At 35.2% G+C, this 25,960-nt stretch overlaps 1 protein-coding gene across 1 annotated transcript in view; it reads right to left on the bottom strand.

Annotated features, from left to right (window-relative positions):
• Positions 1-25,960, bottom strand: part of LOC111057700 (aryl hydrocarbon receptor protein 1) — a 230,240-nt gene that overhangs the window by 26,627 nt on the left and 177,653 nt on the right. Inside the window, exon 4 of the mRNA XM_039431843.1 lies at positions 18,167-18,256. Coding sequence (XP_039287777.1) covers positions 18,167-18,256 — 90 coding nt within the window. The remainder of the gene's footprint in view (positions 1-18,166; positions 18,257-25,960) is intronic.

The following is a 25,960-nucleotide window of genomic DNA, read 5'->3' as shown; positions in this document are numbered from 1 at the left end:
GATAAGAGAAAAAGGTTCCAGTAAATTTTCGAAATATCTACATAATCAATAAATCAGAACTTATCAAGTAACAAATAACTGAAAAGATAGTTCGATATGTTTTTTGTTTCTTTCAATAAATAACAAGAACACAGTTTAAAGTGATTGAAGATTGAGGTCACTAGTGTAAGGAATATTGATGTTTCTAATGAAATAAAAAAGCAATAGTAAAATCCGTCAGACTGTATATTATAGAACTTGCTTTTTTCGTGTTATCATTCATCCCATCATCATCATCAACTAGGCTTAAAATACTTCTAGAAAGTCGCCTTAGTAAAATAATAATAATAAATAAATTGATGCTATATAGTAAGCATGATTGTTATTATGTTATAGCAGAGAAAAAAATCTATTGTATTATTTTTTCTCTGGTTATAGTCTTAATATCTGATTTTTTTTAGTTGATACCTTAATGCTAATGAATAGTCTTTGATAATTTTGTTACAGTGCATGCTTGGACTTATAACTCAAATGGCTATGAAAACTCAAATAGACAATATTTGAAAATTTTTAAATCTATAAGGATATGCCCACTACGCTTGTGAGTGAAGATTTGAATAACAGGTAAATCAAGTTTAATGTTATTTTGGGCCTATGTAGAATCTACATTAAACTAACATAATTTTAGTTTTTATACTATACACACCATCGATGTAAAAGAAATAATTCTCAAGATATCTGTATTAGAAAGAAAATTCGGAATATATTTTATTTGATGAATTATACTACGAATGACAATCGTTCAAGATTAAACAGTAAGCTATAAAGCTCAAGAAATTTAGATCTCTAGCATAGCCACCTCTAATACAAGGCCCCGGCCTACGACATTGCAACGTCGCAGCGTAGGCCTAGAATCTGATACATGATTGGTGAATCGTGAATAAGATCAGCTGGTATTTTTTAAAATCTTTTTCAACAATCACGTATTAGATTCTAGACCTACACTGCGACGTTCTTTTAGTTTTTATACTATACACACCATCGATGTAAAAGAAATAATTCTCAAGATATCTGTATTAGAAAGAAAATTCGGAATATATTTTATTTGATGAATTATACTACGAATGACAATCGTTCAAGATTAAACAGTAAGCTATAAAGCTCAAGAAATTTAAACCTCTAGCATAGCCACCTCTAATACAAGGCCCCGGCCTACGATATTGCAACGTCGCAGCGTAGGCCTAGAATCTGATACATGATTGGTGAATCGTGAATAAGATCAGCTGGTACTTTTTAAAATCTTTTTCAACAATCACGTATTAGATTCTAGACCTACACTGCGACGTTCAATATCGTAGACCGGGGCCTTGTATTAGAGGTGGCTAAGCCTCTAGTCCTAGTAGTAATAACTCCATTAAGACTCTAAACCAAGCTAAGCGTTTTCCTCAACAGTAACATTCAAGTAGGCTTCAAATTTAACAAATTATAACCCTTCAACAGACCTATTCTTGTGCTCTAGTATTACCGATAAGAATATTGACTATAATCTAGCCTAGCAACCCTGGACAGGCAATTACACACGGCTAGAGGCAAAGCTAGAATAGCTGCTTCCTGTGATTCTGGTCCAATGAGTTCAAATGTACATTATCTGCAATGAATGCATAGAACTATGTATAATAAGACAGCTAAAACTAGTGTCTACATGGTATCATTATTTGAACCGTCCAATAGCTATCAATTATTACTGTTTGCACTGAGTTTGTTCTAGAATGGCAAATAGAATAACTAGAAGTCTAGTTTGTCCTATGATTATTATTGAAGATTTGAAAATCAAACTTGCGTATCATTCATAGGATTGATACCCATCTACTATGTATTACGTTCCAACTAATACCTAATACCACAGATTTAACTGTTAAGTTAGTCTATGCTAACACATTCAATAGCTTTATAGTATTCAATAGATGGAGATTTCCTGTAAGGTCTAGTCCTCGGTAATTGAATTCTGGTAATAGTAGGATATTAATCTAGTGGAACATCAAGTCTAACTAGTCATTTAGGTAAAATTAAAAAAATATATTTGAAGAGAGATAACGTATGGGCGGAAATATGACAGTTTTTTTTAAGTATTCAGGAGTCGTCTTCACCTAATATGTAGGCTGCTATTGGAAATCTAAAATTTCGATAACAAAAACTCTCAGTTATCATGTTCAAGATAGAATACTTTCAAGCTACCTAACTAAAACATTAGAAAGATAATATGAAATTGAGGATTAGAATCCAATCAAATGAAGAAGAATAGAATCCAAGTTAAATAACCTGGAAAACGTGGAGTGATATCAATTTCTTCAACTACCGCCAATGAGAATAATAAATTTGATTAGGTACGCAGTTGAATCATGCCTCTATGTCAGAGATTCCCAAACTGTGCGCCGCGGCACCCGGGGGCGCCGCGAGCTAGTGTCAGGTGCGCCGCCGTTGTCTATCAAAGAATCACACTACAAAACAGTGCGATCTGTGCGTGCGCCGTGTGGAAGTGGTTTTTTGGTGTTTTTCCGCTGTTGCAGTCAAAAAATCCAAATATAGAGCAAGGCAAAGCATTGAAAAGGAAATTCGGGTTGCTATATCAAATAATTTACTCCCAGGTACTTAAAAGCAAACTTATAAAAGTCAAACAAGTGCATCGCCCTCCTATTAAATCAGACTTTGCTCATGACTGCTGCCATGGACTTTGCTAATTCAAGTGTAACATTTTCCAAGTAAGCACTTCATCTATATTAAATTGATATCATAAAATTTCTTAAAAAGGGAGTCATGTTTTTCTTATGGTTGTTTCTAGCTGATTTTTTTGCACTAAATCAAGTACAATATACAACTCTTGTGTTTTTAATGCTGTTTATCAAATCCTGAGGCATGTGTGTTAAAAAATAGTAACAATCTTATTTACAATGTGATTTAAAGTATATTAACAAATAACTATTAAGAATATAAACTAAAAATTTCATTATAATAAATAATTCAATGCAAAACAAATAAATTATACTAGGTGCGCCGTCAATTCATATCTGAACTCAAAGGGAGCCGGGGGTCAAAAAAGTTTGGGAACCTCTGATTTATGTGTTTACAATCGAGAATAATACTAACTATGGGAGTTAAACCGCTTAAAAAGTGAATAAAGATTAATATTGATAGAAATTCTCAGAATACTAATAAAGAAAATTAATAAAACTACTCACGCTGAATGAACTGCATATAGATAACAGGTGGAATCCGATAACGGACAAATGATAGTGTGAGTTTTTAATAGTGGCACCATAATAATAGAGATACACCGCTCGCTGGCGGATTATAATGCCGAAGGATAGCTTCTAACGTAGATCACTGATATCGATTCAGCCTGTGCCTCTTATATACCTGTGTATATTATCTCTCTTCTGTACACTATACTTATATAGGTGAAAATTGTGAGATTCACTGCAATCTGTCAGCATTGGTTGTATGGGAGAAGCATTGATGCTATCAATACTGAATACTGACAGTATGAAGTGAATAGGTAGCGTTTTCAGAGACGATAATAAAAGGGCAGGCCCGATTCTCGATTTCTCGTCGATAGATCGATAATTAGAGATCGATAAATCGCTCGATCGACACTGATAATGAGGTGGTGCGAGGGCGAGTGCTATAGATATAATCGTGGAGAGTATATCTGTATGTATAAGGTAGTATTTCCCACGCAGCAGATAAGATCTGCAGCTACTGTTTTTATTTCCTGTGGAGCGGGCAATACCACTTGAATCAACCGACCACGTCTGATGTTTGGGACCGATAATGTCCATTGGACACGTGGGAGGCCCTCCAAACCTCCCCTTTTGATCCCCTTTACCGCTTCAACGAGGCTCCTCTACCCTTCCCACCGAAAGTTGACCACCCTACACCCTTCCGCATTTTAAACGACTTTCAAATATCAGCAACTCCACCAACGGAGTTGGATCAGGTGCTATGAGACATATTGTTGTGTGTTGACTTGATTTCAGACTATAAATAGCGTTTGTTCAGGAGATAGAGCTTGTTTACTGATTTAAATTTGGACGTCTCGGATAATTGGATTTAAAGCAAGATTTTAAAGTGATTTCTCTACATTTTTCAATGTAATTGATTCTACTATCTACTATGGATGGAATTTGAAAAAAAATACAATTATAAATATTAGTGGTTTTCAGGTTGATAAGTTTTCCAGGAGTATTTAAATTTGTTATATATAATATTTTTCATTGTATAGGCATTTTAACATTATTATCCTTCAAGAAAGAGTAACCAGCTATTTCATTCATTTTTCAGCAGTGTTACTATGCAGTTAATCGACTATTCTGAACTACTGAACGATTTCAAACTACTATAAAAATAAGTTATGATACAGTTTGAAATTTTTTTTAACATTTTGAACATTTTAAACTACTTTTTATGTAGTTGAGAAGTTGTTATTGTGGTAATTGTTCATATTAAATGAAAAAGACTAAGAAATTGACCGGTTTACCGGTCTTCCTAAGTATCAATAAATCTGTGGTTTTTTGACAATTTCTTAGTCTTTTTCATTTAAAATTAATAATTTTAAATTACAGTACCATTATAAGTTATAATTCAATATTTATCTATTTTCTGTTTTTACAATAACTACAAATCATATAAATATGATCGGGAAAGAACAACAGGCATGGCCCAAAACTATTCTGTTCCCAAATTTTAATAATAAATAACATGTCCGAAAAAATAGGTTATGTTTTTACTGTTAAAAGTTCAATTTTGTCCAAAAATATATAATATGAGCTTAATATAATAATATTGAACTGATAATTTAGTACGTTATTCAAAACTTTAATGTCCAGTCATTGTCCCAGAAGATGAGTTATTTAGATTTTTTCAGAATATGGATTTTGTCTAGTCCTAGCTATTCACTTTATCTTGCTATTGTTGAAATTTGCAACACATCATTCTAATCTTGTTTCACATAAGCAATAACTAGACAGATAACCATTATCTTGGGTAACACTGTCGTAACAATCCTCCTGAAAATTAAAAATGTAAATGAGACCAGAAAACATACGATTTGAAATGGCCTAAGGAGTGTTTACATTCAACAGTTTTCTGATCGACTAAAAGCAACGGCACATGGGGCTATATACTGACTTAAATAATAGTGTTGATTCAACCTTACGGGTCAAGCCGAATAAAGTGAACAGTTTTATAATATCACATCCAAGTACAATGTACCATATTAAGTTAACCGGAGGGGTCCTCGTATATAGTATCAAAGCCGCTAGCTGACTCAACGTGGAACGTTGAATGGTTGCTTTTGATAGCTTCATCTACTCGATGATACTGTTATTTGTAATGTGAAATGTTTACTTCACCGTCTCATTTTTGCGCTGCATAGTATATCTGAGTCTGTTTTTCTCATTCATTCAACTCAGTTATTTTCTCTATTTTTGCTCACCGGTTTTCATATTATCTTTAGTTCTTGTTCTGCTTATGCAAGGCCCAGTAAGATTTCTTCAGTTTTTCTTTTCTCGTTGTTAATGCTACAGTGTTGTATCATACAACTGTAGATACAGTTTCGAACCCAGTTGACAATTATTTCCAAGGTCTGTTTAAAAAACGTACATTATGTAAAGTAGCCTAGGCTTTACTTTCAAATTTGAAATGATCAGAACACTCTTAATTATTTTTTTCTCCATTGATTCTTTAAAAACTCAATTACTCGGAAGATAAGTATTGTCTATTGTGATTCATACTTGTATAAATACTTGATTGAGGTGATATAATTGTATAGAAGAATTGAATATATATAGTGTAAAGAAATATTCATGCACTATTTCTATATCGTCTCTCTCCTTCTTCTCTTATACTTGTCGTTTACTTCTTCCTCTATCACCATCTCTCTTTCCTATCTTTCCGCATGTTCCTATACTGCAACATTTATATACTGGTACTACAATTCATTTTCTTCTCTTCCATAATATCTTAATTTACGCTTCATATGTGATGTACATGTACGGTATGCCACAGATGAATAGTATTGAACTTGTGTGTGAGATGGTTTAGATCTTGGGACCTCTCCTATAAAGATGAATGCTAGTGAATGAGTGAGTTGTGAGTCCATTATAGGTTTCGGAACCCACCTTGAGCTGTAGATTCACTCATCATCATCATCCGTCCCATCACTCATGCACAAGCCCAGAGCTCATGTGAGCATCATCCTCAGCAAAAAACTCCTTACCTAACTCTATTTCTCCAGTTCTTCCTTATTCTATTCCTTCAGTTCTAAAAAAAAACTCCTTACCTAACTCTATTTCTCCAGTTCTTCCTTATTCTATTCCTTCAGTTCTAAAACCTTATCCCTATTCTTCTTCTCCCCCTCTTATTTTCTTTATTCATTTGTTGGTTTCTCTCCAATCTCATTGTTTCCAGGTTTCAATTTTTGAAGGCTTTGTGTAATAGGGCTAGGATGTGGATCTCATTGGTTATTCATAGGACTAAGACTAGTGTGTACTATAGTGAGGTCCACGTTATAATGACAGTATTTGATCAACTTTGGGTTTGCTATCCTTGTCTATCATTCGACAAAGCCGGTGGTACTATCCATTTCTAGGTCCACAACGATGCCAATTATGTTTTTGAAAGTGTAGAAATATAATTAATTAATGCAGAGAATCGGCATCACTATTCTTCTATCTTTAACCACTGCCATTATAACGTGGACCTCACTATAGAAGGCTTTCCTTCAAAACATTGTTTTTGAAAGCTTTCAATTCTCAACCAACTAGCAATAAAATCTGAAGTTAAGTTTAAAGAGTGGCTTGAGTAAGTTGCGCAGTAAGCCACGTCTCAGTCTGTTGTCGATCGATGAACTACGGTCTCTCCGGTCGGCAAAATCTGCATAAATATTTCAAGTTAGGGTTTCATTGCGGACTTGGCTAGCAGCTTATATACTGGGCCTTCTCACACCTCCATTTCCTACTATTTCATCAGAATTCTCATTAGGAAGCTTATATTTTAAGAGTATACTGTCAGAGAGATCGCACCTTCAATGCCTTATGTGAAGTAGTAGATTATAAGGAAAGGCTATAGCTATTAGGAAATTACTTTATCACTGAGAGTTTTCATCAGAAAGAGAGTGGAGCAAAAGGAAAGGCTATTATTAGAAAACAATCACATTCCTCAGACAGAATGAAAGAATGATTTTTATTGCAATTTTTTCTCTTATCCTCAATTAATGTTTGACTACTAAATTTCTCAATCAAACATTATCATTTCATCTCTAAAGTATTAAAAAAAAAATAGTGTATAACTTTATATAAGAACAGAAGCATTACAATTTCTTAGCATATACATAACTTGTGTATCCTAAATTGATGAATTGTCATGCAATTCTTGATTGTATCATAATGTGATCTCTCAAATGGCATTTAAGAGATGTAAGTTAATTATTCTTTATTTTCACAAGTAGAGTCTTCTCGAATAAGAAGAATAAGTGGATAAAGAAGCAAATCATTATATTTTAGTATTATTCTTTATTGATTCATACAAGTACATCATCAAAAAACATAGAAGATCAGGAGAGAAAAAATAAGGTCAGCTTGGGCTATTTTTTTTTAAACATCTTTATTGCCCATAAAAACAAAATACAAAATGGAAACTTACAAAAGAAATATTCTAGATTATAATATTATGTTATTTTACAAATAAATTAAAATTACATGGCACCACCCAGCAAGGGCAAAACCCTGACCGCTGAGTGAGAGTATCAGCTGTTTAGAAAATATAAAAATTTATTTACTAATAATCAAAGCTACAAAAAATCGAAGTTCAACAATAAATTACTAGTAATTATAATATTTGACTGATGTCGAAAAAAAATTTTTGTATCACCCACTTATTTATCTGTTCCATCCTCTGTCTACCCCTATTAGAAAGAGATTCTGACAATGCATTTGGCATGATATTTATTACTTTTGAGCCAAGATACCCCAATTATTGTCTTCGCACTATTGTCAAATCTGAATAGTTAATATTATAAATGTAATGAGATGTAACTCTCAGGTTATACATAGAGACGTTATTATTCACTGTAAATTCATCCTTCCTCATCCATGCATAGTAGAGAAGTTTCTTTATATAAATTTGACGTACTGTCATCACTTTAAATTCGGCAAATGTTTCACTACTAAAAAAGCCCTTGGCTTATTAAGAATTGCTTTTATTATCATTTTTTGTTTTGTATTTATCTCCCGAATATAGATGAGATTACAAAATCCGAAACATAGTTGATAGAATTCATAGATTTCTTCTCCGATCCAACTTGGGGTACAAGTAGGCTATTTCAAGAATTATTCCAGGTTAACTCATACATCAGAAAACAAAACATGATTGTAATTAATCCGGGTTAGCGAAAGCTAGATAAAGACAGAATATCGTACTGACGTAAAACCACGACTACAGACTTCATCAAGTTATAATAATTATTGTTGGGCTTCGATCGTTGATGATATGTGTATTATCCTGGAAGGCCACATAAAAAAGTCCATGTGGAGATAAAGTCTTGATAACAAATGTATTTGCTGCTTACATAGTTGAAACATAAATAAATACCATAACTCAACACATAAAGCAAATTGCAAGTAAAAGTAATGCTGGTTAAAGCCTACTCATGTGTTTCTCGTAAAATTTAATAACCTAATTCATTCCTTTCTAGTGAGACATTAGGATTGAGGCCACAGTGTTTGATCAAGGTGATAAAAGGTGATATAGATTGCTTGACCTGTAATAAGTATGAAGCGACCTTCTGGAAGATTGTAATCCACGGGTGAAATAATGTCCGGGAAAGCGTTTAGTATGAAAAATGAAGACATTTAAGCTACAGATTGGCTAAAATGTTTCTTGAAATCGTTTTAGACGATTTGTGCTAAGAGGAGGTCCTTGAAAATGGAAAACTGTGGAGGTAAGATGTGGGCCGAGCTTATGACTTGGTCACGTACTGGGATTGTGTCATTCGAATGTCATTTGAGACACTTTGGGTCTTTCATTTTAGTTGAAAAATGAAAACAGCAGACGACACTGATTTACTCAAGCATTATGAGACAAGAGGTTGGATAATGTTATGAGAATTTGGCGCTTTAATACCAGGTCATAACCCTACAAGTACGATTTGTCAAGTGTTTAGAGTTACTATGTTTGAAAAGAAACTAGATTTTTTTGAAATTCATTATTTATCATTCTGACAAGCATACGAAGAAAATAAAGAAACTATTCTCGGATGATTTAGAACAATAGATATTACAATGATTAAGAACAATAATCTACAAAACTTATTTTAATTTTTATTATGATTGTCTTCTTCCTTTTCTTCTTCTTCTTCTTCTTCTTCTTCTTCTTCTTCTTCTTCTTCTTCTCTTCTTCTTCTTCTTCTTCTTCTTCTTCTTCTTCTTCTTCTTCTTCTTCTTCTTCTTCTTCTTCTTCTTCTTCTTCTTCTTCTTCTTCTTCTTCTTCTTCTTCAAGCTACTTAATGAGTATTTTAGAATGGCACATCCAAGATGATAATTGACAATTCTTGGCTTTTGATTCAAACTGATTGGGGTTTGACATTTATTTATTGAGATTTTCCTATTTGGGCCAGTCGATAATTTTCCAGAAAAATTTGAATCCATTCATGTTATTTTGAAATAATTCAGAAATAAAAAGAAACCTTGCTTAACTCAAAATAATAACAAATCCAAATTCCTTCTCATCGATAAAATAGAAAGTAATGAATTCAAATAAATTATTCTGGCTCAATACATGAATCCTGTATTAATAGGAACTTTTCTCATTGATAGAATAAAAAGTGTTCAATTCAAATTAATTTTTCTCGCCCAATACATAAATCCTGTATTGATAGGAGCTTGGTAAAGTAGGCTTAGACGTACTAGTAGTATAGGTAGTTAGTAGGGACTAACTACCAACCTACTATAAGAAATTAATATTTCGGAGCTATTTTAGTGTCTAGCTCTGTTGATGGTAGGGTATTACTCTATTAGATAGGACATTTTTGTCTCAGACCTATAAAACATATAAATTTGTAAATTATAGCCTCAGAAGTGATGAATGAATTATATAAAGTTGTTAAATTGTATTTTTTTGTTTAGGGGTACTCTTAAATATAAATAAAAATTAGAAATATATGTATCCTTTTAAAATTGTTCAATCATGACAATGATAATGATAATGGCATTATATAGAGCCGAAACATGTCGTGATAGAACAGTTCAAAAAGGTACTTGGATTTCCAATTTTTATTTATATTAAAGTTGTTCAAGTATAAAAAAATTAGGTTCAAAAAAGGATATCAGAATTTGAGTCCCAATCAAATTGTAACTACAATAGCAACTTATTCTTCCTGTTCATAAATGAATGTTGGTAAGGAAATAGCTGCTATAGTGAGGTCCACGTTATAATGACAGTATTTGATCAACTTTGGTTTTGCTATCCTTGTCAAAGCCGGTGGTACTATCCTTTTCTAGGTCCACAACGATGCCAATCATGTTTTTGACAGTGTAGAAATATAATTAATTAATGCAGAGAATCGGCAACGCTATTCTTCTATCTTTATCCACTGCCATTATAACGTGGACCTCACTATAGCTCTGTTGATGGTAGGGTATTACTCAAGTAGACAGTTCATTTTAGTCTCAGACCTATAAAAATCATATCAATTTGTTAATTATAGCCTCAGAGGTGATGTAACAACAGATGTATTTTTTTGTTTAGTGGTACTCTAAAATATAAATAAAAATTAGAAATATAAGTACCCTTTTAAAATTGTTCAATCACGACAATGATAATGATAATGATATTATATAGCCGAAACATGTCGTGATAGAACAGTTTGAAAGGGTACTTAGATTTCCAATTTTTATTTATATTTAAGTTGTTTAAGTATAAAAAAATTAGGTTGAAAAAAAGATATCAGAATTCGAGTCCCAATCAAATTGTAGCTACAATAGCAACTTATTATTCCTGTTCATAAATGAATGTTGGTAAGGAAATAGCAGCTAGATGTCTAGATAACGAAGTAAGTCCTATGCAAGAAGCAGCAAGCAGCCCACAATATCCACACTTCACTGCGAGTTGGAGCAAGCAGGCGATAAATCCTGGGCAATCATGAGAAACAAACAGAGCTCTGAGTGGAGCAGGGGTCAAGACAGGGTCACTTTTACTAAATCAACAGCCAACGAGAAAACGTCTTCATTACCCTTACTTTTGCCTCTCATTCCTCCACCCTGCCACCATATCTGCATCTCATTCTTATAATCTTATTCTCTTTGGTCCATCTAAGCGGGGATCACATTCTCGTTAGCCAGCTTCCTTCTTCGTAAAACGACCTTACTAGATATTTCGACCTTCTGAAATCAACTAGATATCCAATATACCACTACCGACCTGGTCCATTCATTTTTTGGATATCTTCTTCTTTTACTACTACTTCTCAGTTTTTCTTCCTCCACTGGCTTCTTCGCGTGCACTCTTCTTTTCGATCCTCTCGACTGTATTTCTGTATTTATTCTCACTTCGTAACGTACGTATTTTTCGCTCATTTATCTTCTGTCTCTTCTTTTCGATGCTTCTTCTGCTTCTAAACTCCTTCTATTTGTTCTCTGCTCTTCCCATTTTCTACTCCTATTTTCTCTCTTCTTGTTTCTCTTTCTACTCGTTCATTCCACTTACTTTTCTGCTTCCTCTTGCCTCTTCTTTGTTTTTCCGTTCTTTCTTTCTCTCTTTTGTTTTCACTATTTCCTCTTCTTGGTTTTCTTCTTCTTATTTATCTTGTTGTGTTGTTGTTGTTGTTGTTCTTCTTCTTCTTCTTCTTTTTCTTCTTCTTCTTTTTTTCTTCTTCTTTTTTTCTTCTTCTTCTTCCTTCTTCTTCTTCTTCTTCTTCTTCTTCCTTCTTCTTCTTCTTTTCTTCTTCTTCTTCCTTCTTCTTCTTCTTCTTCTTCTTCTTCTCTTCTTCTTCTCTTCTTCTTCTTCTTTTTCTTCTTCTTCTTTTTCTTCTTCTTCTTCTCTTCTTCTCTTCTTTTTTTCTTCTTCTTTTCATCTTCTTCTCCTCATCCATCTCCTCCTCCTTCTCCTCCTCCTCCTCCTCCTCCTCCTCCTCCTGCTCCTCCTCCTCTTCTTCTTCTTCTTCTTCTTCTTCTTCTTCTCTTCTTCTTCTTCTTCTTCTCTTCTTCTTCTTCTTCTTCTTCTTCTTCTTCTTCTTCTTCTTCTTCTCTTCTTCTTCTTCTCTTCTTCTTCTTCTTCTTCTTCTTCTTCTTCTTCTTCTTCTTCTTCTTCTTCTTCTTCCTTTCCGTCCTTATTCTTCCACTGCTGCTGCTGTTTGCGTCCTTCTTCTCGTTTATGTCATCTTTTTCTCATTTTTCCTGTTCTTCTACTCTTTTATTCATATTCATATATTTTCCCTCTCTTTTCCATGCTCTCCTCCATCACCTCCTGTTTATTCATTTCATCGCCCTCATATTATCCCCATTTCCTCTCCCTCTTCCAACATTCCTCCTCTCTCTCTCTCTCCATTAATTTGGTGCCTTCTTCTCTACACCCTTGAACACCCATCACATTTCTTCCTCGACCGAGGATTAAAATTTTAATAGGCGTCATGCGGAATCGAAGCCTCTCGAAAAATAAATCAGAGAAGGTGGCACTGTATCGGCATGTAGCGACAGGCTTGCTGATGTGTAGCAGATAAATTTCGTTGATTGCCAACTCTGAAAAGATGAATGTAAAAATCGTGGAATCCATATTGAGCGAAGTGTTTGTACTGTGTCTTCTTTATCTTTGAATAATCTTGTTTCATTCTAATATTATGAATGAGTTGAAATTGAAGAGCTCAGACAGGAGTACATTGACTTTCGACCTTGTGTAAGTACACTAAAAAACTTCAGTCAAATTACTCTGCTTCTTGTTGGGATAGCACCTAAAGGTGCATACAGATATACACGCCGCGAACATGAGCAATTCACTTTTAATCAGCTGACTATATCTTTATTTTTATAGAAACGGTAAGATACAGATATAAAAAGCTTGGCATCAGCTGATTAAAAGTGAATTGCTCATGTTCGCGGCGCGTAAATCTGTACGCACCTTAATAATAAGCCATCTCATACTTGACCTTTCATTTGATTTCATCGTATATTTTTCAAGTTAAGTGTATAATATTGGTAATACTTTAATACTTTCTGAACTATTGTATTTAATTTTGAACTATCTAATATTTTCTGTAATTGATGTAGTAGTTTTAGTTCATTTTGGGAAATAAACATTTATTCCTTTATTTTATTCATTTTATAGTGATGAACACAGTATCATGATAAAGTACAGTTTTCAATCTGAAATAAATTGTGAGATATGAGATATTTTGTCTATTGGTCCTATTATTTGTATCATATTATTATATATTCGAAAGAGAATATCTATACATAAAACGTTAGTGTGTAAAGGGTCACGCTGTTTTGATCAATATGTAGAATCGATTTGAAAACTCCCTTAAGCCACTACCTCCGTAAACAAAGCCGTAGTGCATTCGTGTGACGTCAGCACAAGTAGGCCTCCTACACCAATAAAAATTCGTTGATTTCAGCTTATCCTATATCAGCTAGTGTTTTTATTGGTGTAGGAGCCCTACCAGTCCTGACGTCACACGAGTGCACTACGGCTTTGCTTACGGAGGTAGTGCTTAAGCTGGGTTTACGTTTGTGCGTAAATGCCGTCGTCGACCACGACAGGGAGAGAATCTCAGATTGGGTAGATTTCAATTTGTCTATATAACCTACAAGATTATGTTTAATTATGTTTTAATGAGGCAGGTTGAGCTTATACTTTTTCATACTTTTAAATAGCAATATTAATATTATGTTATATTAATGTTTATATTATAAGAAATGTTAAATTCTTTAATAATAAAGACCAATGATGAAAAATTATTTGATCAGCTCTTTAAGCACACTTGAAATTTAGACAATGTCAACAATGCTTGTCGTCGTCGACTGCGGAAATTTACGCACAAACGAAAATACACCTTTACGTATTTCTGATGATCTTTCATGTTTCTTGTAATGGAGTCACAGTGATAACACTACCAATAGTATGTTAGTTGTTGAAAAGCTCACTCAGAATCCTAGAATTGATATTTCAAATATATCACCTCAATACTCAAGAAATTAAGAGTTACCGTAGTTGAGAACTTCTCAGGATGTTATAGTTTGGGAATAAAAAAGAAATTCTCACATTTTGTTTCTCACCCTCTTCTATAACTGCTATAACCTAATTATTTGAAAAAATCTCATTTGGATTGAAAAAATTACATTCTAAATACTGTATTACAAATACAAAATACTAATAATACAAACAGATCGGAATAACTACTTGCTATATCTTTCATTAAGAGATATACTCCATGTGAGAAATTGGAGGGCGGAGGCAAGGGTTCGAGATGATTGGAAAGGCAGGCGTTAGGAGGCCAGGGCTCTATTTGGGTGTAGGGCCATCGAAGAAGAAGAAGATATCTTTCATTACTACTAATTCAATTTCTCATAGCACACTATACTTAAATTATTGTTGTAAGGCTCAAAAGTTTGAATATATATTCGTTTAAATACTGAAATGTACAATCTTAAAATACTTAATTGACACCAAACAACCCTCTATCAATCTACCATAATCAATCACTTCAATTTGACCCCGCAAAGTATATCCGCTAAACTCTTTACAGTCTACAGTAGCCAATGGCTCTCTTTCGGCATTATTCATTAAGCAAATAAATGTCTCACTACCGAGTTATAACTCTCTTTATCAATCTATAGCTATGGCTCAGTTGAATATCATATAGTTCACTATGCAAAGAATATACTGTACATTTTGAATTCATAGATATAGCTTAGTCAATATAACATAGTACACTATGCAAAGAATATACTGTACATTTCGAATTAATAGATATAGCTCAGTAAAATCATTTAGTCCACTATGCAAAGAATTTAATGTACACTTTGAATCAATATATATAGCTCAGTGAAATATCAAATAGTCCTCTAAGCAAAGATTGTATATAGGTATCTACTAGCCTTGGTCATCAACTCCGGTAGTCCGCTAAATACTTGGTCTTTATGTTGCGGCTTTTGCCGGCCGTCTAAATCAAACGTCGTCCTAGCTACGTGTGGTCCGTGTACCGGGTAGACGCCGACTAAAATCTATTGTTGTGTTCTGGGAGACCTACGCAAACCTCCCACAACATCGGTCGATCATTTTTCAAAATTCCCAACTTTTTTTCTTGTTCTGTTCGGCTCCCGATAATAAGCGGAACGCCGATCATTTACAAACAGATCTCATAACAGTTCATCAACGTGTAACACCAGTTAGCTGTTTTTTCTTCTCACTCCCTCCCTCTCAATCCATCCTCTATCTTTCTTCCTCTTCTCAATCAGGGAACAATCCTCCCACATCATCGCTACCAGCTCGATTTCGATTGTCGAATTTTCGCCAGCCCACGAGACCGAATTATTGATTCACTTGTATTGTTTTGATGTAGCCGGTTTCATTGCATAGTAACGATTATTGTGATTGTCAGAGTTGTTGTTTGGGGATTCAGTACCGGTAGTAAGCTACTGTTCAATAGGATCTGCTAGTACAGTCGAATACCAATATAAAGGGACCAAGGGAAAAATCGTAGTATCGAGTTATTCTTGAATACGGAAGTTTCTTTACATTGAATTACTTTGGAGGCTATTCAAAATGAAAGTAACTTCGATAGTGTTATAAGTTTAGATTAATCATTCTACTGTCTCTGTGAACCTCTAATGTGAGGGACTTTTAATTTTACTTCAGTTCTTCACTGTATTTACACATTGTATTATACACTGTATTTACACAGTGTATTATACACTGTATTTACACAGTGTATTATACAATGTATTACATAGTGTATTTACACAGTATAATATCGCTGTAGTCTACTGTATTCATATTCCTTGAAATCGCATAAAATATGATGAAATTCATCAAAACATTCAATGAAATTGGATTTTTTTGCTCAATTAGATGTTTTTGTTTTCTCGTGGGTGATGCCCACACAAACCCTAGACTAGACCCTAGACTTGTTTGCGAGTAATGGGATGAATGATGATGAGAGATAAAAATACCTACCGTTCAACCAAAAAGCCATTTTGTTACACAACTGTCTGTTAGTTGAGCCACGGAGTAAAAAACACTGGTTTCCTTATTCCGTGGCTGAGCTGAGCCGAACTCTAGCATAGAAAAATCTATGAAAGCTTGTACGGTACCCTCTTTGCCTCTAGCGAACACCCATCCAACGAGAAAACAATCAACAACGCGCCTAACCAATCTGTACGATTTGATGTTCCTGCGAGGACGATAGCTCTACAATTCAATTGATTCAAGTTGAATTCAACTGTAATTATTCATGAAAAACTGTTCACACATAATCGACAATAAAGAAAAACGCATTTTTATATCCGCATCAAATAACTTCTTAACTTAAACAGTCGAATAGTCTATTAACTGCTTATCTTCCGCTAAATTTTGTGGCTGTTTCTTCTATTCAGTTCCTTGGAAACACTTCACGCACTACTCATCAATGAAACTTGTTCAAGTCGGCGGCAACATTGTACTCTTTCTAGTACCGGTCACTGGACTGTTTCTAGTCTTCACAGAAACACTCCACCAGAGAAAACTCTGATAGGAGACGCACTAGAAGAAGAAGAGAGAAAACTATTATATATGATTGTAGTAGGAGACTATTATAAGATTGTTTTATCCTATGATTTCCGCACTACTCATCAATGAAACTGTCCAAGTCAGCGATAACATTGTACTCTTTCTAGTAGCTTGATCACTAGACTATTTCTAGTCTTCACAGAAACTCTTCACGCACTAGGCTACTCATCAATGAAACTTGTCCAAGTCAGCGGCAACATTGTACTCTTTCTAGTAGCTTGGTCACTGGACTGTTTCTAGTCTGGTCACGCGACCGCCGCCCAAAACGGATCTTGTCCGCGTGCTGTTATCACGTGACCCTAGAGCCATGAATGAGCGGCAAGATGTGCGTGAGTGGCGGTTCAACAGTCGGAATAATTGATTTCATGACACTCGCCAATATTTATTTGTCATCGCCGGTATTGTCTGGCGGAACACGCGATTGATGGCTTCTATTGACTGCTTGCGACGGTTTTGTCGTTCGTGCACTAACCTGTTACGCTGCGTTTTGACTCTGGGCCACTGGGTCTCCGACAACATGCTAACCGAGTTGGTGTGATCATGAACCTGATGGCACACTGATGATTTACGTCACAAAGTCTGTGGAAACGATAGGACCCAGGGTTGCCGATTATATTTTTCAACGTCTTCTTAGGAACACGCTTTTTCTATGTATTTCATAGATTGTCTGTATTTGTCTTCATAGGCCAGTATTCAGATACTCGGTTTAAGCAGAGAAATGTCAGTTGTTCGTTTAAACCCCATAAGAAACACATTATTATAAATGCAACCATATCTACAAGTAAACGTGGTTTAGCGTCAAACGTAGTGTTAGCATAAATATGCTCCTAAGAATAGAAGATAGTAGATTCAGTTCAAGTCTCTGCTCGTTTTATTCAGAGTATAGCAAATGAAGTAATTGAAAATGATAGTAAGTTGCCGACTCTATTTTTACAACGCCTTCTTAAAATAGTAGAAAATAGATTTAGTTCAAGTCTCAACCTGATTTATTCAGATTATGAGAAACGAAGTTAGTGGAAATGATAGTACAAATGCGTTTCCGCGACTCTATTTTTGCAATGCATTCTTGAAATACTAGATAGCAGAGTTCAAGTCTCAAAGATTTATTCAGAGTATAAGTAATAAAGTCAGTGAAAATTATAGTAAAACAGGGTTGCCGACTCTATTTTCCCAATGCCTTCTTAAAATAGTAGATAGTAGATTTAGATCAAGTCTTAGCTTGTTTTATTAAGAGTATAGGAAATGAAGTCAGTAAAAACAATAGAACACAGGGTTGCCGAAGCCATTTTTCCAACGCCTTCTTGAAATAGTAGATAGTAGAGTTAGATCAAGTCTCAATTTGTCTTATGTAGAGTTTGGTCAATGGATTACTTACCTGATGGAAGCCAAGGTAACTTTCTATACTGTGCGTTGCGAAGAAGACTTCTCCCTCACAGGTGAGAATCAGGAGGAAGCCGTTAAGAGCCTGTAAACAATTGGAAATCAAAATTAGTACTAACTCATTACAAGATCAGTACAGAGAAAACGTGTACTATTGTTTTTTCAAGATTGTTCAATTCTATGGATCAGTACCATTAAAAGTATGAATATACTGTAATTTCAAAATTTGGAAAGGAAACAGTTCTGTTGGTCCTTTTATGATCATATGTTTGGTGTATCAGGGATGGATGAATAAACAGATGGATAATGTGGGGTCAAACATTGATATTTCTATTTCAGGCACAAAAACTAAAGCTCTACTTTAGTTTATCATCTTCCTCATAGAAAAGGGAGAGAAGAAAACAAGCGAAGAAGAGGAATAAGGAAAATTGGGAGTGCTCCTGTAGAGAAAAAAGGAGGAGTAGAAGAAGACGAGAGGAGAGAGCATAGTGGAGGAAGATGAGACCGAAGAAAGAATGTGTGAGAGGAGAAGGTGGAGAGGGGAAGAGAAGAGTAAAGGTGGGCGCATACAGATCGTCATCGGACGGACGGCACGCATCGGACGGATCGGATTATTAGATTTGATGCATTGTTTTCAATTGGAGTGCGCATACCTATTCGCATCCGTTTAGGTATGCGCACTCCAATTGAGAACAATGCATCAAATCTAATCATCCGATCCGTCCGATGCGTGCCGTCCGTCCGATCTGTGTGCGCCTACCTTAAGGATGAAAAAACCAGAAGGAAGTAACTCAGAGCGATATTTTTTGTGAAGAATCAATATGTCGTAGTTTTTTCAGAAGGTTTAGGAGGTGGAGTAGAAGACGATTGAAAAAAATAATGAAAAAGAAGTCGAGGAAAATTAATCAAGATACGAGATCAATGAGATAAAAGAAGATTGAAAATTCCAGTAGGAAAGTTAAAGTTAGGGAGATACGTGAAAATGTTTGGTATGAGCAAACAGGGTTATGTTCACGTTTGGTGAAAATGTTTTGAATGGTAGAGGATAATCAAAATTGTTATAGTTTTTGCTTTTTAAATGTGAATTTGTGTTTGAAAATAGTTTTCGTGATTTTAAAATTTACAAAATAGGAACTCAGGAAGTGAAAGTGCAAATTTTTGGTGAGAAAAATGAAGAACCTAAGACATAACTTATAAACTTGAGTGTTGATAGGAAATGACATTGGGTAATACGGCAAGGCAGAACATCCGAAAGGATCTCTCTGCCGATAAAAGCCATAAGAATAAATAAATAAAAATGGTAGAGGAGGAGGAGAAGAGAGGAAAATAAGTGAAAAGGAGAGAGAAGTAAAATAAAGTGATATGAAGCGAGATAAAATGAAAAGATGATGAAAGGGTAGAGGGGAGAACTAGTTATAAAGGAGACCTGAGTTGTGTGTTGAACATATTTTGTATGGAATAGAAGGAGAAGAAAAAGGAGGAGGAATACAGATTCAAGTTGAAAGATGAATGGGAAGAAAGTAGAGTAGGTAGAGTAAGTAGGGAAATAAAGTAGAGGAAAAGGAGAAATAACGTCGAAGGAAAGGGAAAATAGAGGGAGACTGAGTTATAATATGGTGAAGAGGTTTTGGAGGGAAATGAGCAGTAGGAGATGGGAGAGAAAAGGTTGAAGGGGAGTAAAAGTGGTAAAAATAAGTGATCTTGGAAATAGAAGGAACAATTAGGAAGAGCAGGTGAAGGGGAAAGGGCAAGACTGAAGAAAGGAAAAATAGCAGGAATACGGGAACACGGTGGAAGGAATGATGAAGGGAGGGAAAAAGGAAGGATGAAGAGAAGGGGAGGTAAAGGAGAAGACCTTAAACAGAAAGGAAAAAAGTTGAAAAATACGGGAAAAGGTTGAAGGAAGAGTAGGGAAAGGCAAGTAGAAAGGGAAAAGGGAAGGGAAGGTGTTGGAGAAGGGCTAAGGGAAGAAGGGACGGATGAGTTTGCGTGTTGGGGGTATGGCGCCCCACTTTGTTCATTTCCTGGGGGATGTAAAGTCGGTCGATGCTGTCTCGGTGTCCCTGGCAACCAATGGGGCGGTTGGGTGCCCCCTCACCCTCTGCCAACCCTGGCGTCGAGACGCGCATGCCTCACGCGTCCATTTGCATCTGGCGACGCGGCGCCCTAACATGGGTGTGACATAGAGTGGGGATATGTTAACCAAGGCACGTGCCTGGAGTTTTATATTTTTTGGGAGGGAATGCATGAATATAAATTGAAATATAACTCTTGATCCGAGAGAGCTCATGGTTTCCCAGTAAACTACAAAGTTAGTTGAACTGAATTAATATTTCCAAGTATGTTCACTTTCTATCAAAGAAAAAACAAGCATATTGGGCTTTCTCTGGTTCTATACATTACATACCATGAATGGTCTTTATGAAAAAGTTCACACTGACACTATTGTCACAAAATTACTATAACACTAACTGAAATCTAGAGGAACTGAGACCCTTCTGTGAAATAGAATGCATCTCCATGTAATATCCAATCAGCAACTCGGAATTATCACTGATGAGTTAGTCATAATCCATAGGTCTACCTGAGTAAATCACATAAGTAGGTTTTCGATAATAATCCATCGAATCATTCGCCAATAGAATTGAAATTCGAAAAACTAGAAATTAGGAAAAATGAATGAAACTTCAAGCGGTTGTTCACCTTATTTCGATCACAACCTTGTTATTTCTATGAATCTCCACTTCTCCTTGCAACATCAGATAGAGTTATTTTCGTAATTCCAAAATTAGAATTGTCCAATCCAACCCATTTGTGTTCAACTGTATACACGGTACAGTCGAGTTTCGGAAAACTATTGATAAGGTAAATATTCTGGGTTACTAGAAGGTACATGGAATATGTAGGCTACTGATGTGAGATATTCCTAGAGGCAGAATAAAATTCTATACTGAAACTCCTATAAATTGTTTGCAATAGATTGATCTCATAGAATTCTCCTAGAAACTTCTATAGATTGTTTATTCTATGCTAGAGATTATAGTATGTGGATTCTCAAATCATGCAACGGACTGATCCAGAAAACAGAACTGTTAACGTGTCAGTATTTTATTTGACAGATACATTTTCACAGTGTTTATAAATTTGTTTACTTTAGAGGAAATATTCAGCATAATATTTTGTAAGAAAAATCATGATAATATTGAGTTTTTACATGATAAATTTGTCACGAAGTGCGTGCTAGATCCTGAATACAAAACCTACCAAAATCCACATCATTTCCAATAAGAGACCCACAAAAAATTGAAAGACATTCACAGTCTGATTATGGTATCGTATGATTGAAGGATATCGGTCCACGAAATCTATCAACTATACTAAACGTTGGTGCGTGATATATGTTTGCCACGATAAAATACGTGCCGGCAGACAATCAACGATTTCATATTGGAAACGCGACAAAAATTGACAATTTTATCACAGCTGGAGAGGCCCAGCCATGCAGAGAGGTGAGATTTACGACAGACCCATATCGTATGGAGCGTCTGCCTTGTAACCGCGTCACTTTGCGTTGGAAAGCCCATCCGTCAGTCAGCTTTACAATCACGTGGTACGGTTTTGACAGGTAAAAGCTCGGATCGTGAGAAGCGGTGCTTGGTCGACGTTCACACTTCTTTGAAGAGAACGCGATCACTCCTGCTTCAAGTTATCTTTATTCACGTGATCTTTATTCTCAAGATTTTTATCATATACAGTATTATTTGTATATTGTATAATGTATACTGTGATGTATAATGTATTATGTATAATGTATATATGTATGTATTAATGTATAATGTGATGTACATTCACATTATTGGAGCAACTTCAAGTAATTTTGACTTATTCTCGTGATCCTCACTCTTCGATTTTTATCGTGTACAGTATTATAATGTGTATTGTATAACTTATATATTCATTTCACAATAGCATGTAACTCGTGCTTCACAAGGGTCTAATTAGAAACTTGACGAACAAAAAACTTCACCTACTGAAATCTTGAAGAATTTAAAATAGGCCTATAAACATACCCGATAAATTGAGAATCTATAATGCAAAATTTCCAGTTAATCAGTCGAGTAGTTGAGACAAGAAGATGCGTCATTCGTGAACTTCCTATCCCGTAAGTGTATAAGCCAATTCTTTCCTTTATTATGTTATAGATTATTGAAGCTTTTCAAAGCTATCTATATCTACGTGATTTTCATTCTCTCTGTAAAAACTGTGCTTAGTGTCATTTGTATTTACTGCGTACACATTTCAAGTGTATTGCATTTTCCTTTCTCATTGCTGGAGCGACTCTTGAAATGGGACTTTTGTGGATTCTGCTGGTGGAAAATAGTAGGAAGATTTTGTAGAAGAGTAGTAAATTAGGATAGAGTAGAGGAAAATGTTTCAGGGGTACAATGAGATTTTAGATAGGAGTAAGGCAGTAGTAGAGTGTCATTTGAGAGAGAGTAGGGTAAAATTCAAAGGGAAGAAAGTGCTCACAAGAGGAACTGTGCTAACATGTGCTAAAAGTGCTAACATGAGCTAAAAGTGCTAACATGTTTCAGGGGTTGAATAAGATGAGATAGAAGTAAGGGGTTAGTAGAGTTAGAGTTGACGATTTAATAGACGAAGAAGATGATAACCAACCAATTGAACGAAGGTGAACAAAGAAGATGAGCGAGAAGAGTATTTGAGTGAGAAGATGCGAGTAGAAGGAAAAGAAAAAACATGTTAAGCAGAAGACGAAGAAACGGAAAACGAAGATGTCGATAATGATGATGTGATCAAAAGACAATATCTTCTGGGCAAGTGTCAATATTTCAGTGTTGGGTTGAGTGTTGCATTGCATAGCATGGCGTGTTGCGTCGCATGACTATTGCTTGAGTCTCTGAGTCTGAGCCAGCCGACGTCACGAACCGATCACGTGTGTCACACGTCACCCGATTCGCCACAAATTAACCAATCACAAGCGTCGCCTCACTTGTCTCCAGACGGGACGATCGGTAATCTCATGTAACTTGTTTCAAGCATCCTTGTTCATCTGCTTCACTCTCTCTTGCTCCTCTCTGTCGGTTTAATATTATTGAGACTTGGAGATTTGAAGATGAGGCTCATTGTATAGCTCACCGGTTCTTAGTAAAGTCTTCATAAAATTTGATTCACACTTTGGAAACTATACTGAAATTAGGTACAGTATTAGACATTTTATATTATTGATACTTGTAGATTTAAAGATAAGGCTTGTTGTATGACTCACGCTTACCTGTTCTTGATAAATTATTTATCAATTCTGCCTCACACTATAATTTGGATACTATATTGAAATTACTGGCATACTAATCTAAAATTAATCTAAAATTGATTCATTAGTTTTCCTCGACATAACATGAATAGAATTGATGAAACAGATACTTTTAAAGGTATCTCGGCAGAGTGCTGTTCATTTTTCCATATAGCTTGGAGAGGGTGCTACTATTGTAAAAGAAAACTATTGTATTTGAATCGTTTAAATTGTTGTTCTTTTTGAGGTGGTTAATATCAATTAACCGTGATTCAAGCTTGGAATCATATAAGTAGACCCATGCGAGTGAGTATATTTCTTTAGGTATATAAGGATCTGACACGAACAATTTCGATCAAATGCAATTCAAGATGGCGGCTAAAATGGCGAAAATGTTGTCAAAAACAGGGTTTGACATTCTGAATGAATGCCATTCAGAAAAATCAATGTTTCTGTTTGATGTTTGTATCTCATTCCATTCAAGTCACACATCCTTCATGTCCAATGTAAATCTCAACTTAAAGCTGAATTTTACCATAGAATAAGAATTAAGATAAAATATTAACTTTGTTTTCTCTTTGGCTTCAACAATTTTTCAGATACAGTTCAGTTGCTCCAATCGTCAAATTAGGTGGCATTTACCAATGAAGGGTATTGACAAATCAATCATCATTCTGAGACAATAATAAAAAGAAAATGAAGAAAATCGTCGATTGTTGACAGTTGCCTGAACTTGGAAAATTTTAGCGATTTTCCTAAACAGCTCCATATATTCAGATTCAGTTATTCCATTAGATTAGTTAATGGATCAACTACTCCAGTTATTTAGATTACTATATTATAATATTGCAAGTAAGAATATTATTTTGATAAAACTTGAATAATTATTGCATAAAATTTCATTGATAAAACTTCAGTTACTCAGATTACCATATTATAATTGCAAGTATGAATTATTACTGGTTTATTTTGATAAAATTTGAATAACTGCATCAAATTTCATTGATAAGACTTGAATCATTGCATTAAATTGCATTGATAAAACTTGATTCATTTTCGGGTTACTAGTTGTAAGCATTGACCAAACATTTTCTCAATTACGCCACCACGACTCACATTATGACTCACGGTTAATTTGAGCACCCATCAAACCCAACATAACTTGTGAGTGATATCCACCCTTAACCCCCTTCCACCCTTACAACTTGGACCCGGTCGCGATTTCGGCGGCGTTGATGTGTTTAAGGTCTACTGCGCATGTGCAGTTGCAGATCAATACGCCACGGAAGTGTACGCAAGGACAGGGCCCTTTGCAGGTGGGGCGAGGGCTAGAGCGGGCCCTACCTATGTCCCATAAGACCCCTGACACATAAATTACCCACCGCTGTCCTCCCCCACCCGATTCCATCCATCCTTTTCCACTCATTATACATCAGATTAGCGCACTCGCCCTATCTTCATCCCTGCAATCATTTCCTAAGCTGGCTGGTGCCTGGTCGGTCGATTCCTTATTTCCCCTGCTTGCTTCGATCCGATTTTCAATCTAGTGACTTGGGGATAGATCACTATGGAAAATCCAAAATGAAGACCTTCCAGTATAAAATCGATTCAGAGGTGCTTCAATCCGATTTTCAATCCAATGGCTTGAGGATAGTTCAGTTGGTATGGGAAATTACGTAGAAAATCCATAATGAAGACCTCTCAGTATAACATAACTATTCTAAGGTGCTTCAATCCGATTTTCAATGAATTGGCTTGGGATAGGTCACTTGCTATGGAAAATTACGTAGAAAATGAAGACCTCCTAGTATAACATCAATTCTATGGTGCTTCAAACCGATTTTAAATCCAATGGCTTGAGGATAGTTCACTTGGTATGGGAAATTATGTGGAAAATCCAAAATGAAGAACTACCAGTATAACATCAATATTGTGAGGTGCTTGAATCCGATTTTCAATCTAATGGCTTGAGGAGAGTTCACTTGCTATGGAAAGTTACGTGGGAAATCCAAAATGAAGACCTTCCAGTATAACATTAATTCTATAAGGTGCTTGAATCCGATTTTCAATCCAGTGACCTGGGATAGCACACTTGGTATAAAAAATTCCGTAGAAAATCCAAAAGGAAGACCTCCCAGTACAAAAATCAATTCTAAGGTGAATCGGCGAATGGAAAATACTCTAAAGTAGTTTCCAGTTAGTTTTTAGTTTCCAGGTAAATTTGAAGTTTATCAAATATTATTTCGGGAGTTATTCGCTACGGTAAACTAGAGAATATGGAGGAAAATAGTGGTTTGTCAGAGGAATTTGAGCCTTATGGCAGAATACTATATTCTGCTATAACCGAACCTTTGAAAAATCGAACCATTTGCTAAAAAAAGCTAGTCGAAAGTATTTCAAGAAAATCATCTCTTCCTGCAAAATTTGAGGAGAAAAGTGATATTTGCATAGTACCTACAACAAGGTTAAAAGCTTTAT

The sequence above is a fragment of the Nilaparvata lugens genome, chromosome 7 (assembly GCF_014356525.2).
Source record: "Nilaparvata lugens isolate BPH chromosome 7, ASM1435652v1, whole genome shotgun sequence".
Taxonomy (NCBI): Eukaryota; Metazoa; Arthropoda; class Insecta; order Hemiptera; family Delphacidae; genus Nilaparvata; species Nilaparvata lugens.
Note: the sequence above shows the minus strand (reverse complement) of the source record. Positions and strands in the feature narration are given on the sequence as shown.